This window comes from Mastigoproctus giganteus, chromosome 5, assembly GCF_048544385.1.
Source record: "Mastigoproctus giganteus isolate SK-2022 chromosome 5, ASM4854438v1, whole genome shotgun sequence".
Taxonomy (NCBI): Eukaryota; Metazoa; Arthropoda; class Arachnida; order Uropygi; family Thelyphonidae; genus Mastigoproctus; species Mastigoproctus giganteus.
The window spans coordinates 187,697,475-187,714,027 of NC_143579.1; the positions used below are offsets into that span (position 1 = coordinate 187,697,475).

General features: G+C 35.8%; 1 protein-coding gene across 2 annotated transcripts in view; it reads right to left on the reverse strand.

Moving 5' to 3' along the window:
- LOC150085940 (putative RNA-binding protein 19) overlaps window positions 1–16,553 on the reverse strand; it is a 496,890-nt gene that overhangs the window by 362,065 nt on the left and 118,272 nt on the right. For both annotated transcript variants that reach the window (XM_090374301.1, XM_090374300.1), the window contains one exon: window positions 12,834–12,917. In XM_090374301.1, the coding sequence (XP_090230427.1) occupies window positions 12,834–12,917 (84 nt within the window). The remainder of the gene's footprint in view (window positions 1–12,833; window positions 12,918–16,553) is intronic.

The following is a 16,553-nucleotide window of genomic DNA, read 5'->3' on the forward strand; positions in this document are numbered from 1 at the left end:
TACTGTTAGTACCTATTAGCACTGATGATATTCAAATTATTTAACAACCAGTACTCTAAGATAAAATTATGTATAGATAAATTATGTATAGTATTCTATCTGGTAACCAAAAATAAGAAAAACAAACTGTAATGGCAAGAAAAAGAAACAAATTTTAATTAAGATAAATAATATTGAAATAAACTATGTGTATTTTAGTGCAATTGCATCATTTATACACAGCTAAATAAAGATTAGCAAATTTGCAATAGAGGCATCGTTTAAGTTACATCTCATATTGTGAATACCTTCACTGAAGGTATTCACAATATGAGATGTAACTTAAACGATGCCTCTATTGCAAATTTGCTAATCTTTATTTAGCTGTGTATAAATGATGCAATTGCACTAAAATACACATAGTCTAATCTCTTTCGCAGCTTGAGGCTTTAAGCCCTAATGCATTAGAGTATTGAAATAAACATAATTTTTAGCCAACAATGTTGCACAACACCTTATTCTAATAATTTCCAAATCATTGACTGGTTTTGGAAAATTGTTTTTGATGCCTTTTCTTTGACACGATTATTGCTTGCTAGATGATGTCCCTGACTGAGCCATGATTTGACATAAGGAATTGTATCAAATTCTTCCAGCGATTTTCCCATTAAATTGATGGTCATTAGGTGACTTGTTTCAATTGTAAGAGAATTTCATTTATTCTCAATAATATTATTCATGATACTAAAGTCTCTTTCAGCTTCTGCAGCATTAACAGCGATAACTTTTAATATTCTTTTAGCCCTTACAATACTGTCAGGCTCAGGCACATTATCATACATGATATCTCTGCTATCAACAAAATCTCGAAAGTCATTTACTGGAATATTGTATTTAATTAGTTGACTTAACTGTTTTAATTTATTTTCACCTTCAATCCATGGAGCTTCACAAACAGGACCTGGCCAAGTTTCAGGGTTTAATAGGTTGAAATAGTTCAGAAGATCATTATATTTTTCATTTACATCATCGAACAGCAATCGCATTCTCATAAAATGTATTAGACGATCAACTATTTTTCTCTGGGAATTGATGTTATTTTTTGCTTTACTTCAAATAGTATATTATACTTCTTATTTTTCATAATATCTTCTGATTATCAACTGATTTTATTGTTTGACGAATTAATCTAACAGCTTTCATTAATCAAATATTTCTTTCTTGTAAAGCTGTAGAGAGTATTCAAATCTCCGCAAGAATGTCATTAATTAAGGCCAAAATCTTTAAAAAAATTGTCATTTTCGAAATGTTTCACCATTACCACTTCATGATTTTTATTAAAATGAACATACAAAGTTTCATAGGACTTCCAAACAGCTTTGCAGTTCTAGCACTGCAGGCTGCCCATCAAGGTCCAAATATTCTACCTACTTTCAGTACTTTAGTTTCAAACTATAAATATCATTTAACTCTCTTTGATGCTTATTTGAAGTATGAAAATAAACAAAGTTTATAAAGAAAATGCCGAAAGTAGTTTACTTGTTTTACATCTCTTATTGCATAATCAAGAGAACTGAATATGGTGGGTGAAACTGTGCCAGATACAAACATTTTGGAAATTTTTCCAAAATTTTGGCAGAAACTCCTGACTTTTTTCCTAACATCACTCCATCTGCACTAAATACAATAAGATTTTCACATATAAATAATTTTAATTTAAACCATACTTCTCCAGAACTGATATCAAAGTTTGGTAAATTATTTCAGATGCTGTTCCTTCTAACTCTACAAGATTAAAAAAAAACAGTTAAACTACCTTCAAAGTTTCGAATTTCTGATTTTAAATAAACTATTAAGATGCTCTTATGTGAAATAGTTAAAGCTTTGTCAATAATAACTGAAATTTTACTACGTAGACTTATCAGTTTTCCAAAAACTTTCTTTCTTATTTCAGTGGAGATGTGTTTGCCGACAAGTGGGACCATAAATCTAGAGTGCCAAGATGCTCCTAAATTGACGTTATTCTTTTTTTTGCAAAGCTATTAAATGTTCCATGTCAGTGAATGGTTTATTGCTTTTAATTATGGAATAAATGGTATTAAAGATGTTTATAGTGCTGTTTAAATATTTTTTATTAGCCATGTCAATACTGTTAGAAACAATATTTTTTTTCGGATGTTTTGTTTATATGTAATGCTTTTTTGTGTGAAGCTGACTCATGACGTTCTTTCAATTTTTTTCTCATTGATGATTGCATATTCTTTTTGTTAGAACCGTGAGCTTTGACAGAACATGACTGCCACTCTGATGAAATATGTAAGTGTTGAGCATTGAAAGTGCTTAAAGATAAAGCCTTTGAGCACCACTGGCGTCCCACAATCATATCACTGACAATAATAAGCCATTTTACTTATTTTTGAAATAATGCTTTTCATTCCAAAAATGCAAATTGTTTATTGAGTTTTGTACTAACTTCTGCTCAGAATGAGAAAATCTTTCAGGATGTATTGATTGTTGCACAATTTTAAACAAATTTCCAAGTCGTAGTTCAATATCAACAGTATCATAGCTCTCTCTTGTTTGTTCCATTTCTGTTGTTGAATGTTTAGTAGAAATGGATAAAAACTGGATAAAAATTTATCCAAACTATGTTGCCTCTTCATTCTAAGGGTTGCGATTTAAACAATTTATTAAATGCAATTTAAAAACACTACTCACAAAGTAAAACTCCACACGCGTTACTTATTGCTGTGAATAAACTTTTGAGAATTAAGGCGCACGCACACAAAGGCTCTGTGCCTGAAATCAGCTCAAACTACTGATATGGAAAAGAGTGAAATCGGAAGGTTACAAAGGATTCAACTTATACTTCAGACCGATAACATCCACCATCTGTTTACTGAGAGAGCAACAATACAAATGCTGTAACGGCAAACTAGTTTCATGGGTAAACTTTGCCAAGATTTTCCATAGTGCTTGTGTGAGCATTCTTTACCTTTGCCACAAGGAGTTCGCACCTCACCAAAGTTACCAACCTTAGAAAGCAAACCTATGGGAACTGGCCTCGAAATTATACATTATGGTGTGATCGACAATGCTACAACACTCCCCCACCTGGTGCAGGCCAAAATCAACAGGGACGTTTTTCAGACTCTGCCCAACAACCGGTATGGAAGTTTTTAGACATTTTAACAACCGATACAATCCTACCGGTGTGTACCAGCTGAATATCACCACTGCCTATCAGTATGGGCAATGGCAGGTGTTTATAGTATTCTAAAGAATTATAATTCAGTTGCTACATGTGGCTGATGTGAAAATGTGGGTTATGATGGATGCTTTAAAACTTAAACCATAATCCAGCAGGCTAGAACTGAATGCTAAATGTTGTTTAGCACAATGTCCTAGCTACTGATCATGGGATCTAGAAATAAGGACTGATAAATACCACTACATAATACTCAGTTATGATGTCAGATATGGGTTTGGAGAATTCTTAGAAAACATTACAGAAATGCATAATTCCAAAAATGAAATTTTGAGAAGGAAGCATTATGGTCTGGCACCAGTCCTCATTTCAACTTGGATTACTCAACGTAAGGCTGGAAATCTTCAATGCTACTTAGTATATTGATATTATGGCTAAAGTTTCATTCAGCAACTCCAAATCTACAGAAATCAATGTCATTCCAACAAAGTAATAATCCAATGCCTGATTTCAATAAAATAAGACTCCACAACTATCCTGACTATCATACCTTTGAGAAATGCTGGAATTCCAGATAAGATTAAGGCAAGTACACCAGCTTCTACTATTGTAATGGTGATTGTATTGAAAGAGGAACAATGCCAAATTCCAGCTGAGTATTATTGTGAATTAGTCAACGTCATCAACAAAGAATCAATTTTGTTGTTCAAATCAAAGTTTGGATCTAATGTTATTAATTTCTGTTAAAAAACATCTGATTCAAAATTACTCATGCTTCAGTTCTTTAGAAAGAAGACCATATGTTTAACTACAACTAAGTAAACACATGCTTCTACAGAGATAATATATTTGTAGGATTATTATATTATAAGCATTATTATATCACTTTTGCTCAAAGTGAAAATTATAATTTTTGCAATAAGTGTAGAGGTTTTATATCCTTCTGTAATATGAGGGTATCCACAAGATGGACAAGATTTTGCAGCTCTGGCAAATGCTAAGTTTTTATTTATATTTAGCTGTTTTATTAACTTAATTGTTATATTTAATTATTTTCTATAAGTAGCTTTATAGTTCTAGTCAAGCTCCTTGGTTTATTTTGAATTTAGATAATGATTTTGAAAGTTAATACTTAGTGTCCACAGTTTTTACCATTCATAACTTGCCGCCATTGTTATACGATATGGAATAGTGTAACGTATATCACAAACTTGATAGCATAAGGTTTAACCTAAAACTAGATAGAAAATACATAGCACAGTATTAGAAATCTGTTAGCTTAGTCTACTATTATCAGTTAATCAATTAAAAATTAATTATTTAGTTTCACTGTTAATTAAATTGCACTTAATTGAATCCTGACCCAGACTAGAGCAGCAAAGCAACGGGCACAAAGTAGCTGTAGTACTGTGGTTCAGGGAAGAACCAAAGAGGGCAATTCTCCAATGCATCACAGTCTAAAAAAACATGTGTGAAATGTGAAATGTTTACAGACCAGACTAGAACAGGACATGATTTAGCCAAGGAGGATATCTCTGTGTGCAGAGACTGTGAAGAAATTAGGTACCGACTCAGTGTTCTGATGGGGGTCTGAGAGTTTGAGGTGTAGGGTAGATGCCCTCGAAGGTATTAAAGTGGTGAATCCATCAAGCTCTCAGATGCCCAACTCAATGCCAGAGCTCACTCCTATGCACCAGGCAACACAGCGGCAATCTGTGTTGCCTGGCAGTCTGTGTTGCCTGGCAATCTGTCTACCCAATGTAGACAGGCTGCTAGGGCAGGTCATGGGGTTTTGTCAATGATATATAGGAATTTTGCTAGCAGGGAAAAGGAGGTGATTGTCCCTCTGTATAAGGCAATGGTCAGGCCACGCCTTGAGTACTGCGTACAGGTCTGGAGGCCTCATTTTAGGAAGGATGCAGATTTGCTTGAGCGTGTACAGAGAAGAGCAACACGATTGGTGAGGGGAATGAAGGGATCCTCTTACCAAGAGAGGCTTAAGTTCTGCAAATTGCAGTGGCTGGAGACTAGGCACCTGCGCGGTGATCTGATTGAGGTCTATAAGGCCTTGAATGGGTTGAGCACGCTGAATTCTGATGGGATCCTCCCACTTGTTCAGAATATGAACCTACGGGGACATAAGTTCAAATTAAGAAAGGATAGAGGTAGAATAGATGTGCGGAAATTTGCCTTTAGCCAGCGGGTGGTTAATTGCTGGAACAAACTTCCATCTGTCGTTGTGGAAGTTGATAGGTTAAATAAATTTAAGGAGGAACTGGACAGGCAATTGGAGGGTATGGTGTGATTTTTTTTTTTTTTGGCTGATGCTGCATAAGCTCCTACACTTGCTTTCTTGCATCAAGTGCCACTGCTACTGCTACTACTACTACTACTAATCTTGGTCAGAATGCACTGGTCCCACAGGAGCTAATTATTGTCGATGACTCTGTTGTCAAGGAGATGAGGAATATATTATGCAAAAAGGATAGGTGGAACATTACCAGTGTAGTCTGCCAGGGACAAAAGTTGATGACGTTGTAGAGCAAATATCATCTTTTAAGGGCACAAAAGGTGATATTGTTGTTACTAATGACCTTAAGAGTAAGAGATCTGCACATTTACTTAACAAGTACAGGTCAATGTTGAAAAAAAGTCGCAAGTTAGGATTAAATTTGAAAGTGTCTGCAATTCTGCCCAGACACGATAGGAGGGTGTATATGATGAGAGCCTTGTCAATCAATTCAGCCCTGGAGAGATTATGCAAGGCTCATGGGGTAGAAATTTTTTCAGCATAGTCTGTGCTTGCTAAATGCTTCTACAGAGATGGGACACACTTAAATAGAAAGGGTGCAAGAACATTTGCTGATGTTATCGAGGCAGTGTTAGGTGGGTCAGAAAACTGCCAGCTTGGGGGAGGATTCACAGACTAAAAGATTAACAGCAGCCATAGGCAGAAACGAAAGTGATTCTTGCCCTGCCTTTACTGTAATGAGCAGCAACCGGGAGAGCAGGTTAGTGGAGATTTCAATAGCTGCTGGGAGTCATCATGGAACAAATAAATACACGGAATTTGTGCATGTATACTTGCATGTACACCAATGCTAGGAGTATAGTAAATAAATTTCATGAATTTGAAGTGCTGGTCAAGACATCAAAAGTGAATACTGTTGTGATTTCAGAGACATGGTATCACACACATATAAGCAATGCAGAATTGGAATTTGGGGAGTACAATGTGTACAGAAAGGATAGGCAGGGTAGGAAGGGAGAAGGGGTTATGCTGTTAGTTAAACACAAAATCTAAGGAAGTGCATCCAGTTGATATAGGTGGACAGTGCAATGTTGAGTGAGTCTGGTGTGACATAAGCACTGAGAAAGGGAAAATGAGAGTAGGAGTGTCTTATAAGCCTAACGACTCTAATGAGTACAACGAACAATTGTACAGACAAATAGAGTGGGCTAGTAAATCAGAATGTCTTATAATGGTGGATTTTAACTTCCCACATATTGACTGGAACTAGTGGGTTGGTCACTTGCACACTAGCAAGACTTTTGTGGATTTATTGGATGATTGTTTTCTGCAGCAGTATGTTCGAGAGGCAACCAGAGAGGGTAATACTTTTGATCTGGTTATCAACAGCGATTATTTGTGTATTAAGAATTTGCAGATAAAGGAACAACTAAGTGACAGTGATAAGAGTGTACTGATGTGAAAGGGTTTTTGCTTTCGTAATTTTTTTTTTTTTTTTTTTTTAGGAGCATTAGCAACTAAGGCCATATTGCTCCGGGATATGCGGTGGTCAATTCCTGACCTTTCTGCATCCTCCGTATTTGGTGGTGACAGGCTCGAACCCCAGTCTAATCAAGAAGCGTGTGCTACGCACTGCTGCTCCTTCCCACCTGGCTTTGCTTTCGTAAAGGTGACTACAGTGGTCTGAGATGGTTTTTAAATTCTATACAGTGGGATCAACTGATGATGTTACCAATGGTGAATTCTATATGGGAAGCCTTCAGGAACTTATTTTGGAGGCTACTGTGCTTTTCATACCAACTAAGAAATACTATTCAGGGTTCAGGCCTAAATGGGTGTCAGATGAATTAATGAGGCTCATGGCAGGGAAGGAAAATGCATGGGATGCATATAAATTATAATTATTAGGCAACACAGAAGCCTATGGCAGATATAGGCTAGTCTGTAATCAAGTCACAACAGTGATTAGGCAAGCGAAGGCAGATTATGAGAAATCTTTGGCAAAGGATGCATAGAAAAACAGCAAAGACTTCTTTAATTATATAAAATCTAGAAGGAAGGGGATGAATCAAGTTGGTTCATTTGATATCGACAGTTCGACTAATGATGATCCTGCTCAGATAACTAACAAACCGAATGAATATTTTGCATCTACATTCACACATGAGGAATTCTGTAAGGAAGAGGAGGACAGAAGTTTACTAAACTCTAACAGGGAGCTAAATGATTTTGTAATAATGAAGAGCAGAGTGGAGGAGAAATTGTTGAAGTTGAACATAAAAAAGGCACCTGTGGTGGATGAGATCTATCCAGTTATATTGAAGGAGGTAGCGAGGGATTAGAAAACCCTTGGCCATAATTATGAGAGCATCCTTGGATTTAGGAGGAGTTCCCCACGGACTGTAGATGTGCAAATGTATCCCGATTCACAAAGGGGGATCAAAGGGTGACATGAATTATTATAGACCTGTTAGTTTAACTTCTGTTCCGAGGAAAATAATGGAGTCACCGGTTAAAGAAGTGATGCAGGATCACCTAGACAAGACTGCAGTAATAGTTCAGACACAGCATGAGTTTGCTAAGGGGAAGTCTTGTCTGACCAATTTGACTGAATACTACGATGTGATCACAAAGGAACTAGATGCAAAAAATGATTTTGATATCAAATACTTGGATTGCAGGAAAGCTTTTGATACTGTTGCACATGGAAGACTGCTTTACAAATTGGAACAATATGGTATTAAGGGTAAGTTGCTGCAATGGATAAAAGAATGGTTGAGTGGGAGAAGACAGAGGGTGGTAATAAACAGACACTGCTCTACATGGATAAATGTTATTAGTGGAGTCCCTCAGGGTTCAGTGCTGGGCCCATTGTTGTTTTGTGTATTTAACAATGATATCAATGAAGGTATATCAGGCCTAATGCCCAAGTTTGCAGATGATACAAACGTTGGCAGGGTTGTTAATGACAGTAAAGACAGTATGCCACTGCAACAGGATCTAGAAAAGTTAGGAAGATGGGCTGAGATGTGGCAACTGAAGTTTAACATTGACAAATGCAAAGTGCTGCAAATGGGTAGCAGATTTTTTTTACATATTTTATTTTTATTATCATTATTAATTATTTTTTTATTATTATTTTATTTTATTTTTATTATTGTTTTTATATATTTTTTGTTTATTTTTTATTTTTATTTATTTTGTATTTTTTAAATTTTATTTTAATTTTTTTATTTATTATTTTTTATTATTATTATTTTTTTTTTGCTGGCTCCCAGGTTTGGGCAGCCTGGGAGCAGGATCGCTGGCACTCACCGGTATAGCACTATTTCTGGTGGGTGCAGGACTTTCGTACATGACGCACTGTCAAAATGGTGGACCTGGTTCTATGTGCCTCAGGACGGCCATCGGAAGGGAATATCCGGGTACCGGCTGCTCCCCGTTGGTGCAGAGGCCTCTTCCATACAGGCCCATTTTGCAGAAGTTCTGAGTAAATTAGGCTTTTCAGGTGGAGATAGACGGAAGTCTAGGTGACACCATAGACATGATGATAATATTTTACTAATAACAGGAAATACCAGCACAACTGACCATCCTTTTGACTCTGCTTATCTTTTCTAATTTGCGACTTGGTAATTTAGTTTCCTGTACATTTTTTCAGTATAGGTTACTGAGAGTTGCTAAGCATGTTTACATATATAAGCAGCAAAAGTGCCTATTGTCTTTACCATGTTTGTTGGTCCATCTGTCTGTTTGTCTGTCTGTCCATCCACATGTAACAAATAGACTCCAAGCAGACAGATTTTCATGAAATTTTATATTTAGTTCTTTTAGAAATATTTGTCCATTCCCAATTTCATTAAAATCGAACAAAATTCATGGTTTTAATGCAGCAATTTTAGCTTTAGGCAGTCTGTACACACTATGTGTGTATATTTATGTCATGAATGTGGAGTTGCTTGTGAAAAGAGATACATATATATACTGAGTTGGTTTTGCATTAGCAACACCTCCCTAATAATTTGTGTGGGCCACTGTTTGCAAGTAATACATATGGCATGCCTTGGCATGGATAGCACTACCTGTTCTGTGGTAGTGCTATCCAAATATTGCACGATTTCTCCAGTAATGCCCACACATTATTAAGTGAATCAATGTAGCATTCTTACCGGAATGTCCTTTTACAGTAGGTCCCAAACAGGCTCAATCAGGTTGAGGTTGGGTGGCCACTGGAGGATGGATAATTTATTGTCACGTTCCTGGAACCAGTTAGCAATCTGCTGGGCCATGTGGCACGGCATGCTGTCTTGTTGATAGATGCTGGAGTGCATCCAGATGCTACACATCGCTTTGTGTTGGTGAAGGAATATGTGGTTCTCCAAATGCGGACGCACCCACCAACATGGAGTCGAAAATGGGATTCACCAAACCAGGTGACAGATTTCTACATGTCAGTGATCCATTGCTGGTGCTGACATGCCCATGCAAGGCAGTCCCTTGTGCTTTGATGCATTAATGGTACCCATTCTATTAAAGTATAGTATAATTTTCAATTTAACATTTGTGAGAGAGGGGTTCAGCTTTTTGTGTCTTAAATCAATGAGTACTACACATAAAAAAAATACTCCAAGTTTAGCAACTACGTTGAGTTATATTAGGAATAATTAATTTATTTATTATAACAAAATACAAATGTACAGTGCACAAAGTACAATGGTATAGACTAAACTGAATTTAAATTGAATTAGTATCAGCAAAATGATTCAAGGAATCAAAGCTTTATAACAGAATCAGCCAAAAATAAATAAATAATAAAATTTAAAAATAACTTTCTATCTACTTCAGTTGGTCAAAATAATTGTGTAATCTTTTTAAATTTTTTGGAACTACTTACCTTTGCAAAACTAGGTGGAAGTTTATTACAACAATCAATTACCTCCTTTGTCAAATTTGTACCCAAGCTTTCTGTATCCTATTTTTCAATTTCAATTTAACTGAAATTGTATTAAATATAATAAAGGTAGAGCCCTAAAAGTTTCCAGGACCATAAAAATTTACAGTTCACAAATCCAAATCATATGCATATACACCAATGCAATACAATAGACAGCAAAAGGTGCAATTAACATAAATGTTAACAAGAGTCAGTATTGTCCCAGAATGGCATTATAAGACTTGTTGGCCTCAGAGTAGTTTATATACTAAACTCCCAATAGATAACTAAATTTACACAGATACATAAACACTGACCATGTACCTGTGGAACAAAAAGACGGTGTCCCACACGTCAACATCTCGCGAGAGTCCTCAATTTTGGAGCACATACTATAAAAACCATTATTGAATAAAACACGTATAAAAAGTATACAAGGCTAAGTATATACACAGTCGTACATGTAAATATATATAAAACACAAACCAAGCCATATTTAAGCAAAACAAAAGACAGCAATAAAGGCCCATTAATCACTCAAGTTAACAGGAAAACTATATCTTCCAAGAGGGGGAACAACATGTGAGTAGGGGCCATAGGATAGTTTTTACACTACATTCTAAGTAGATCACTAAGTCTATATAGATACATAAGTTTTTTTCTCTGTAGCCATGGAACAAAGCCAAGTGGTCTCAATTGACATCATATAATACAGTGTATTTTATGGTAGGAAATTGTTCCTCTCAGAAAAGATAGAAGACAGTGGGATGGTAAAGAACTCATACCTAATGAAGAAGTTGTTGAAGCCCGAGTTTACACAGTATCAGTTAATTCTACACTGGTGTGCGAAACTTAAGGATCAACACTATTTCTAAAGGTTACAACCACAAAATCTTTACTGATAAGAGTAGATTCAGTCTCAGCAGCGATTCTGGACGTCAGCTAATCTGGCGAGAGGTAAGTGAGGATATTGTTCGCATGGATTGGCCTGCCCATTCCCGCTGATTCTAAATCCCATCAAACACATATGGGACGCTCTGGGGAGACACATAGCGGCACATCCACACCCACCAGAAAATGTTCACCAGCTGAAGATGGCGCTGACAGAGGAATGGACAATGTTACCGCAAGAACTTATCAACAACATTGTTCCAAGTATGGACAGGTGGTGCAAAGCTTGCATCGACATTAGGGGTGGCCATACCTCCTACTGAGGACCACCTCTTCCCTCTGTTCAATCTTTAGCAGTGATGCACCTGTATCATGGCAGCCAGTGCTATGTTGCTATTTTTGAATAAAGTCCCTCTGTACCGTTTCCGTTGTTGTGTCAGTGTCGTTTCCTTCATCATTTCTGAACCTCACGAGGTTCCTTTGGTATGCTTTTCCGATATCCAGGCCACTCCTATGAGAAGCTACAGTGAAAACCTGACTGGTCCTTAAAATTTGCACACCAGTGTTTGATCTCTGATGAAGTAGATGCAGCAGTGGTTGATGAAACCATAGTTGTTGCAGGAAAAGTTGAAGATGTAGTTGTTGTTGAAATGTCCACAGGAACAGAAATTGTATTATTAAAACATGCTTATTTGATTTATCATTAGAAACATTTTTTGCAGTCAACTGTTGCTTCACCACACACAGCAATAATTTATTTATTTGTGGATTTCTACTGGTTTCTTGATTTTAGCCCTAAGAAAGAGTCCTCACACTTCTTTTATATATGTGCTATGAGAGTGGCTATTTCTAACACACAACTGCACAGTCACCTCTAATTTGTCACATAGCATTCCATAAATGTTCACAGTAGCATTTCTATGTAAGTTTTAAATTACATGCACTGGAGACCTTACCTTCTGATTAGCTCTTGTATTTATTTAGTCCTCGCAGATATTTTTATTTCATTATAAATAAAACATTGTTATATAAATAATTAAATTTAAAAAAAAAACAACAAAACTTTCTCCTCAAGTAAAGTGAGTTAATTTAGAGATGCACTTCCAGAAGGTTACAAAGTCCCCAATTACTCAGTACAATCAATTATTAAGCCTCTGTACACTAGGCTACTGAATCCTATTACTGTATCTCTGAGGTAAACCTTGTTTCTGGGTCCTTTATGGAATCCTATCATCAGACTAGCAGACTTAACATGAGTTACCCCAAACCAATCTCTTCTATAGAAATCTGATAGTTCTCGCAGATTTCTGAAAAGGATGCATAAATTTGTCTAACTATTTGTTAAATCTCCCTATCTACTAGCCCAATAATAGAATTCCATAAAGGAACCAGATACAAGGCTTCCCTCAAGATGGATTTAAAAATTAAACATACTGAGAAACTGGAGACTTTTTAACTTTCTGAAAATATTTAAATAAACTAAACCCATTTCACTTAATGAAAATGTTTCAATTTAAATCTTCATTAAGATTCCCAAGCCGTCCTTTTCTAAATGTATTACTGGTATTTACCTTTCTACATCTGTAAGGAAGATTTCTAAGTTTCACAGTGAACTGATCATCGTGGTATACAGTTTTTTTATGTTCATTTTGTTCCTATTAAAAAAAGAAAACCACCAAAATTAAAACTATTACCTTTTTGAATTACTGTTGTCATATTAAAAAATACATTATTTATTCCTTTTTTCCAGTTCTTATAATGATAAACTCTGATTACAGAACATAAAAATTAAACTTTTACACTTTGCTTATTTTATGCACAAATTTTATGTGTAGGGGTTTCTTGATTGATGGCTGAAGTAAAAAGGGATACAAGCTGCCTTTTTATTACAGTGTCTAACATACTAGCTTGCTCTCACTCTGGCACATTTATACTGGATAAGATTAGCTGTAGTTGGACTGTGGCAAAAGGTATTCCAGGCTTTACTTTGCTCTTTTTTATGGCATCTGTCACTCCACCAGATTTTTGGGTGTATTGCCAATTTTGAAGAGGATTTTGGTATGGCTTTTTCTGCTGCATGCAATATTGTTTTGACATATTCAACCGCTTCACAGTTGGGGATTCTTGGATTATTTCCAGGTCAAATTTAGCTACTTTTTTTATAGGTCTGCCCAATCTGCTTTATCAGTGAGCCACTGTTGAATTTTAGTAGGATGATAAGAGGGCTTGTTTAGTAGTCAATTATTATAGGAAAATATCACTATGCAGTGGATCATTGTTTATTGTCCACTTTAGAATAGGATACAGGGCTGCTAAACAGATGGACAAGCCTATTGCAGTGTTAGTTCTTCCAGAAAAAAGGTGAACATATGTAGGTAACCCTTTATTCATGCTAAACATTGTTCAATTAGTTTTCCTCTTTGACAAACATGGTTGTTACCCCATAGTGTGTGATGACCATTTAAATCTCCCAGAATGAGGAAAGGTGTGGGAAATTGAGCTATGAAAATATTTAGGTCATTTTGTTGAATGGTATAACTTGGTGGTATGTATAAGGTGCAGATTGTAATATGGATGTCAACAGTTATGGAGAGTTCAGTAAGACATGCTTGGTACGAACATACAGGTTTACTAAAACAGCTACACCACCATGTGCAGTATTTTGATGGGTTCTGTTTTTTCTAAAGATATTATACTGAGACAGTTTTGGTGTATCTTCGAGGATTTAAATACATCTCTTAAAAGCAGAGATATATTGGTATGTATTTAGAGATAAGATCGTATAGGTCATCAATATTAACACAATTCCACTGAATTATTGTGTTCATTATTAATTTCTTGGTAGGCACTTAGAATGCTTTTGTATTATTGAAGTTCTCTATTTTTCACTCTTGTTTTTATCTTTTTTGGAAGGAAAGGCTTTTCTGTGTTCATGTCTTCTTCGACAAAAATTTTTAGGATGTGATCATCAGCAGATTTTTTATTAGTATCCATTTCCAGTTGGTGACTGGGGTTTATGGTTTGTGTTCTACTGACCTGTACTTTGTGCAAGTAGGGGTTCCCCAGAAAGCTATCTGGGACCATGCTTCTGACATCAGAAACACTAGCGAGTTTGGGATATATGGTCTGATGTCCCATACCAGATATCCAGCCTTAATGGATATCGGACGATGCAGTATGTTAAAGGTCAAGATAAGATTGCATGTAGGGATCAGGATGCCATCTTTTCTGGTGGAGATTCTCTTGACTTGAATAACTCCTTGTTCTTTAAGTTCTTCTAGCACTCCTCTTCCGATACATGTAGTAAATCCCAGTCTGAGATCACTCCTTTAGAGATTTTCAGTGATCTGTGGAGTGTCACAGTTACTGGTAGTCCTGCTAAAACAGCTACACCACCATGTGCAGTATTTTGATGGGTTCTGTTTTTTCTAAAGATATTATACTGAGACAGTTTTGGTGTATCTCAAGGATTTAAATACATCTCTTAAAAGCAGAGATATATTGGTATGTATTTAGAGATAAGAGAGATTAATGCTCAAAAGTCGCTTAGTATTAGAGGTCTCGATGAGAATATCTCTTGACCTGACTCTTTTCACAGACTAGGGAGATCCAGCTCTACTTTCTAATTCCTTTTGAACTCAAAGGTGAGAATCTGCCAATTGGATTTTCACCTTGAGTGGATGATCAAATAAGTTGGAAGTGGTTTCTGACTCAGCTTTCTGGTGGTGGTTGGCAGTTCCAGAAGCTGAACTATCTTTCTTTTTAGATGTCTGGGGTGCATATGGCACCCTAGATAAGTCAGAATTTGAATTACTCATGATGTGCACTTTTTGGCCCTGGGAGATTGTCTCCAGGGTTACCAGCCCCACCCGTGAAGGCAAGAGTGGTGCCACTTGGTGACCCAAACAAAGAAGAGAGGGTTAGCATAAACTAAAAATAAAAAGGGGATTAAAGAAAGGTACTTTCCTTCCTAGGTTATAGTATTTGAATAGATGTATGTAATTCTAACACTAAAGAGTTAACGGACTTGCAAAACTCAGAAGAAATGTATTAACAGTAGAGCGTAACAGATAATCACCATGAAAGGCTGCTGTGGTCACTAATATTGCTTGGCACTTGGGTCTCCCAAGTAGCAAAGTCCAGCTTGTCATAACTGAAAGAATGTCTGTGACAGCTTCAAGGACTCTGAGAGGGAAATGAGAATGAGCTAATTGTTGTGATATATTTGGTTATAAATTTTTTTGCTTTGTAAATACAATAGAACGTTGGTTATCCGGAAGTCAGTTATCCAGAATAATTTGAAAGGCTGATTTTTCTTCTTCTTCTTCTTTTTTTTTTTATTATTAATGGTAGTGAGACAAATGTTTATTATGCTTTGAGAGTATTTCTGCGTTTTTTTTATGTTGTATATCTGGTGAAGTGTTGGATTAGGACTAATGGGTTTTCTCGCTTCCATGAACCCAATTTTCAATGACATATTTTTCATATTATGTTTAGTTTAGCTCCAGATTCGATAAGAATAACATCGGCCCAAAACTGTGTGATTTGTTATTTTTCTATTTTTTTTATGGTGAAATATCAATAATGAAAAGAAACACCACCATGTGTTTCTTTTCATTGAAATGGGAAAAAAACCAGGAAGAATGCGATATAATCAAACTGATATTAAGGAACTTAGGGAAAAAAGGTTACAACAAATGAAACAAAAACCGATCGAACATTATTTTAAAAAATTCAATTTTTTTTGCATATAAAATTTGCAGTAAAATACCTATCTGAATATGAAAATTTTTATGTATAAGTTATTATCATTATTTTTTTAAATTAAATAAATTCATATTTTTCATCCTATATAAAGTCTTTTTCTTTTACCTTAATACATTATAACAGAATTTATTTAATTTTACATTGCGTTCAATTATCCAGAAAATTTTGCTGTCCGGAAGAGATCTGACATTGGTTTCCGGATAACTGACGTTCTACAGCAGCATTTCTCAAACTGTGTTCCACAGAACACTAGTGTTCTGTGAGATGTGAACAAGTGTTCCGCGAAAAATCATAATTAATAATTAAAAAATAAATAAACTTTGCATATTTGTAGCATAACCACTTTTGTATCATTTTGTATCATGTAACCCCTGGCATGGTGCCGTGAAGGGTATTGTATGGTCGTGGTACCTGCGTGTACCGGTGAACTGTACAATAAAGATCTTATAATATTTAACATAATTTTTTTTTTCAGTTATTAATATACTGGCATAGACTAATAATCAAACAGACCGTGGAACACT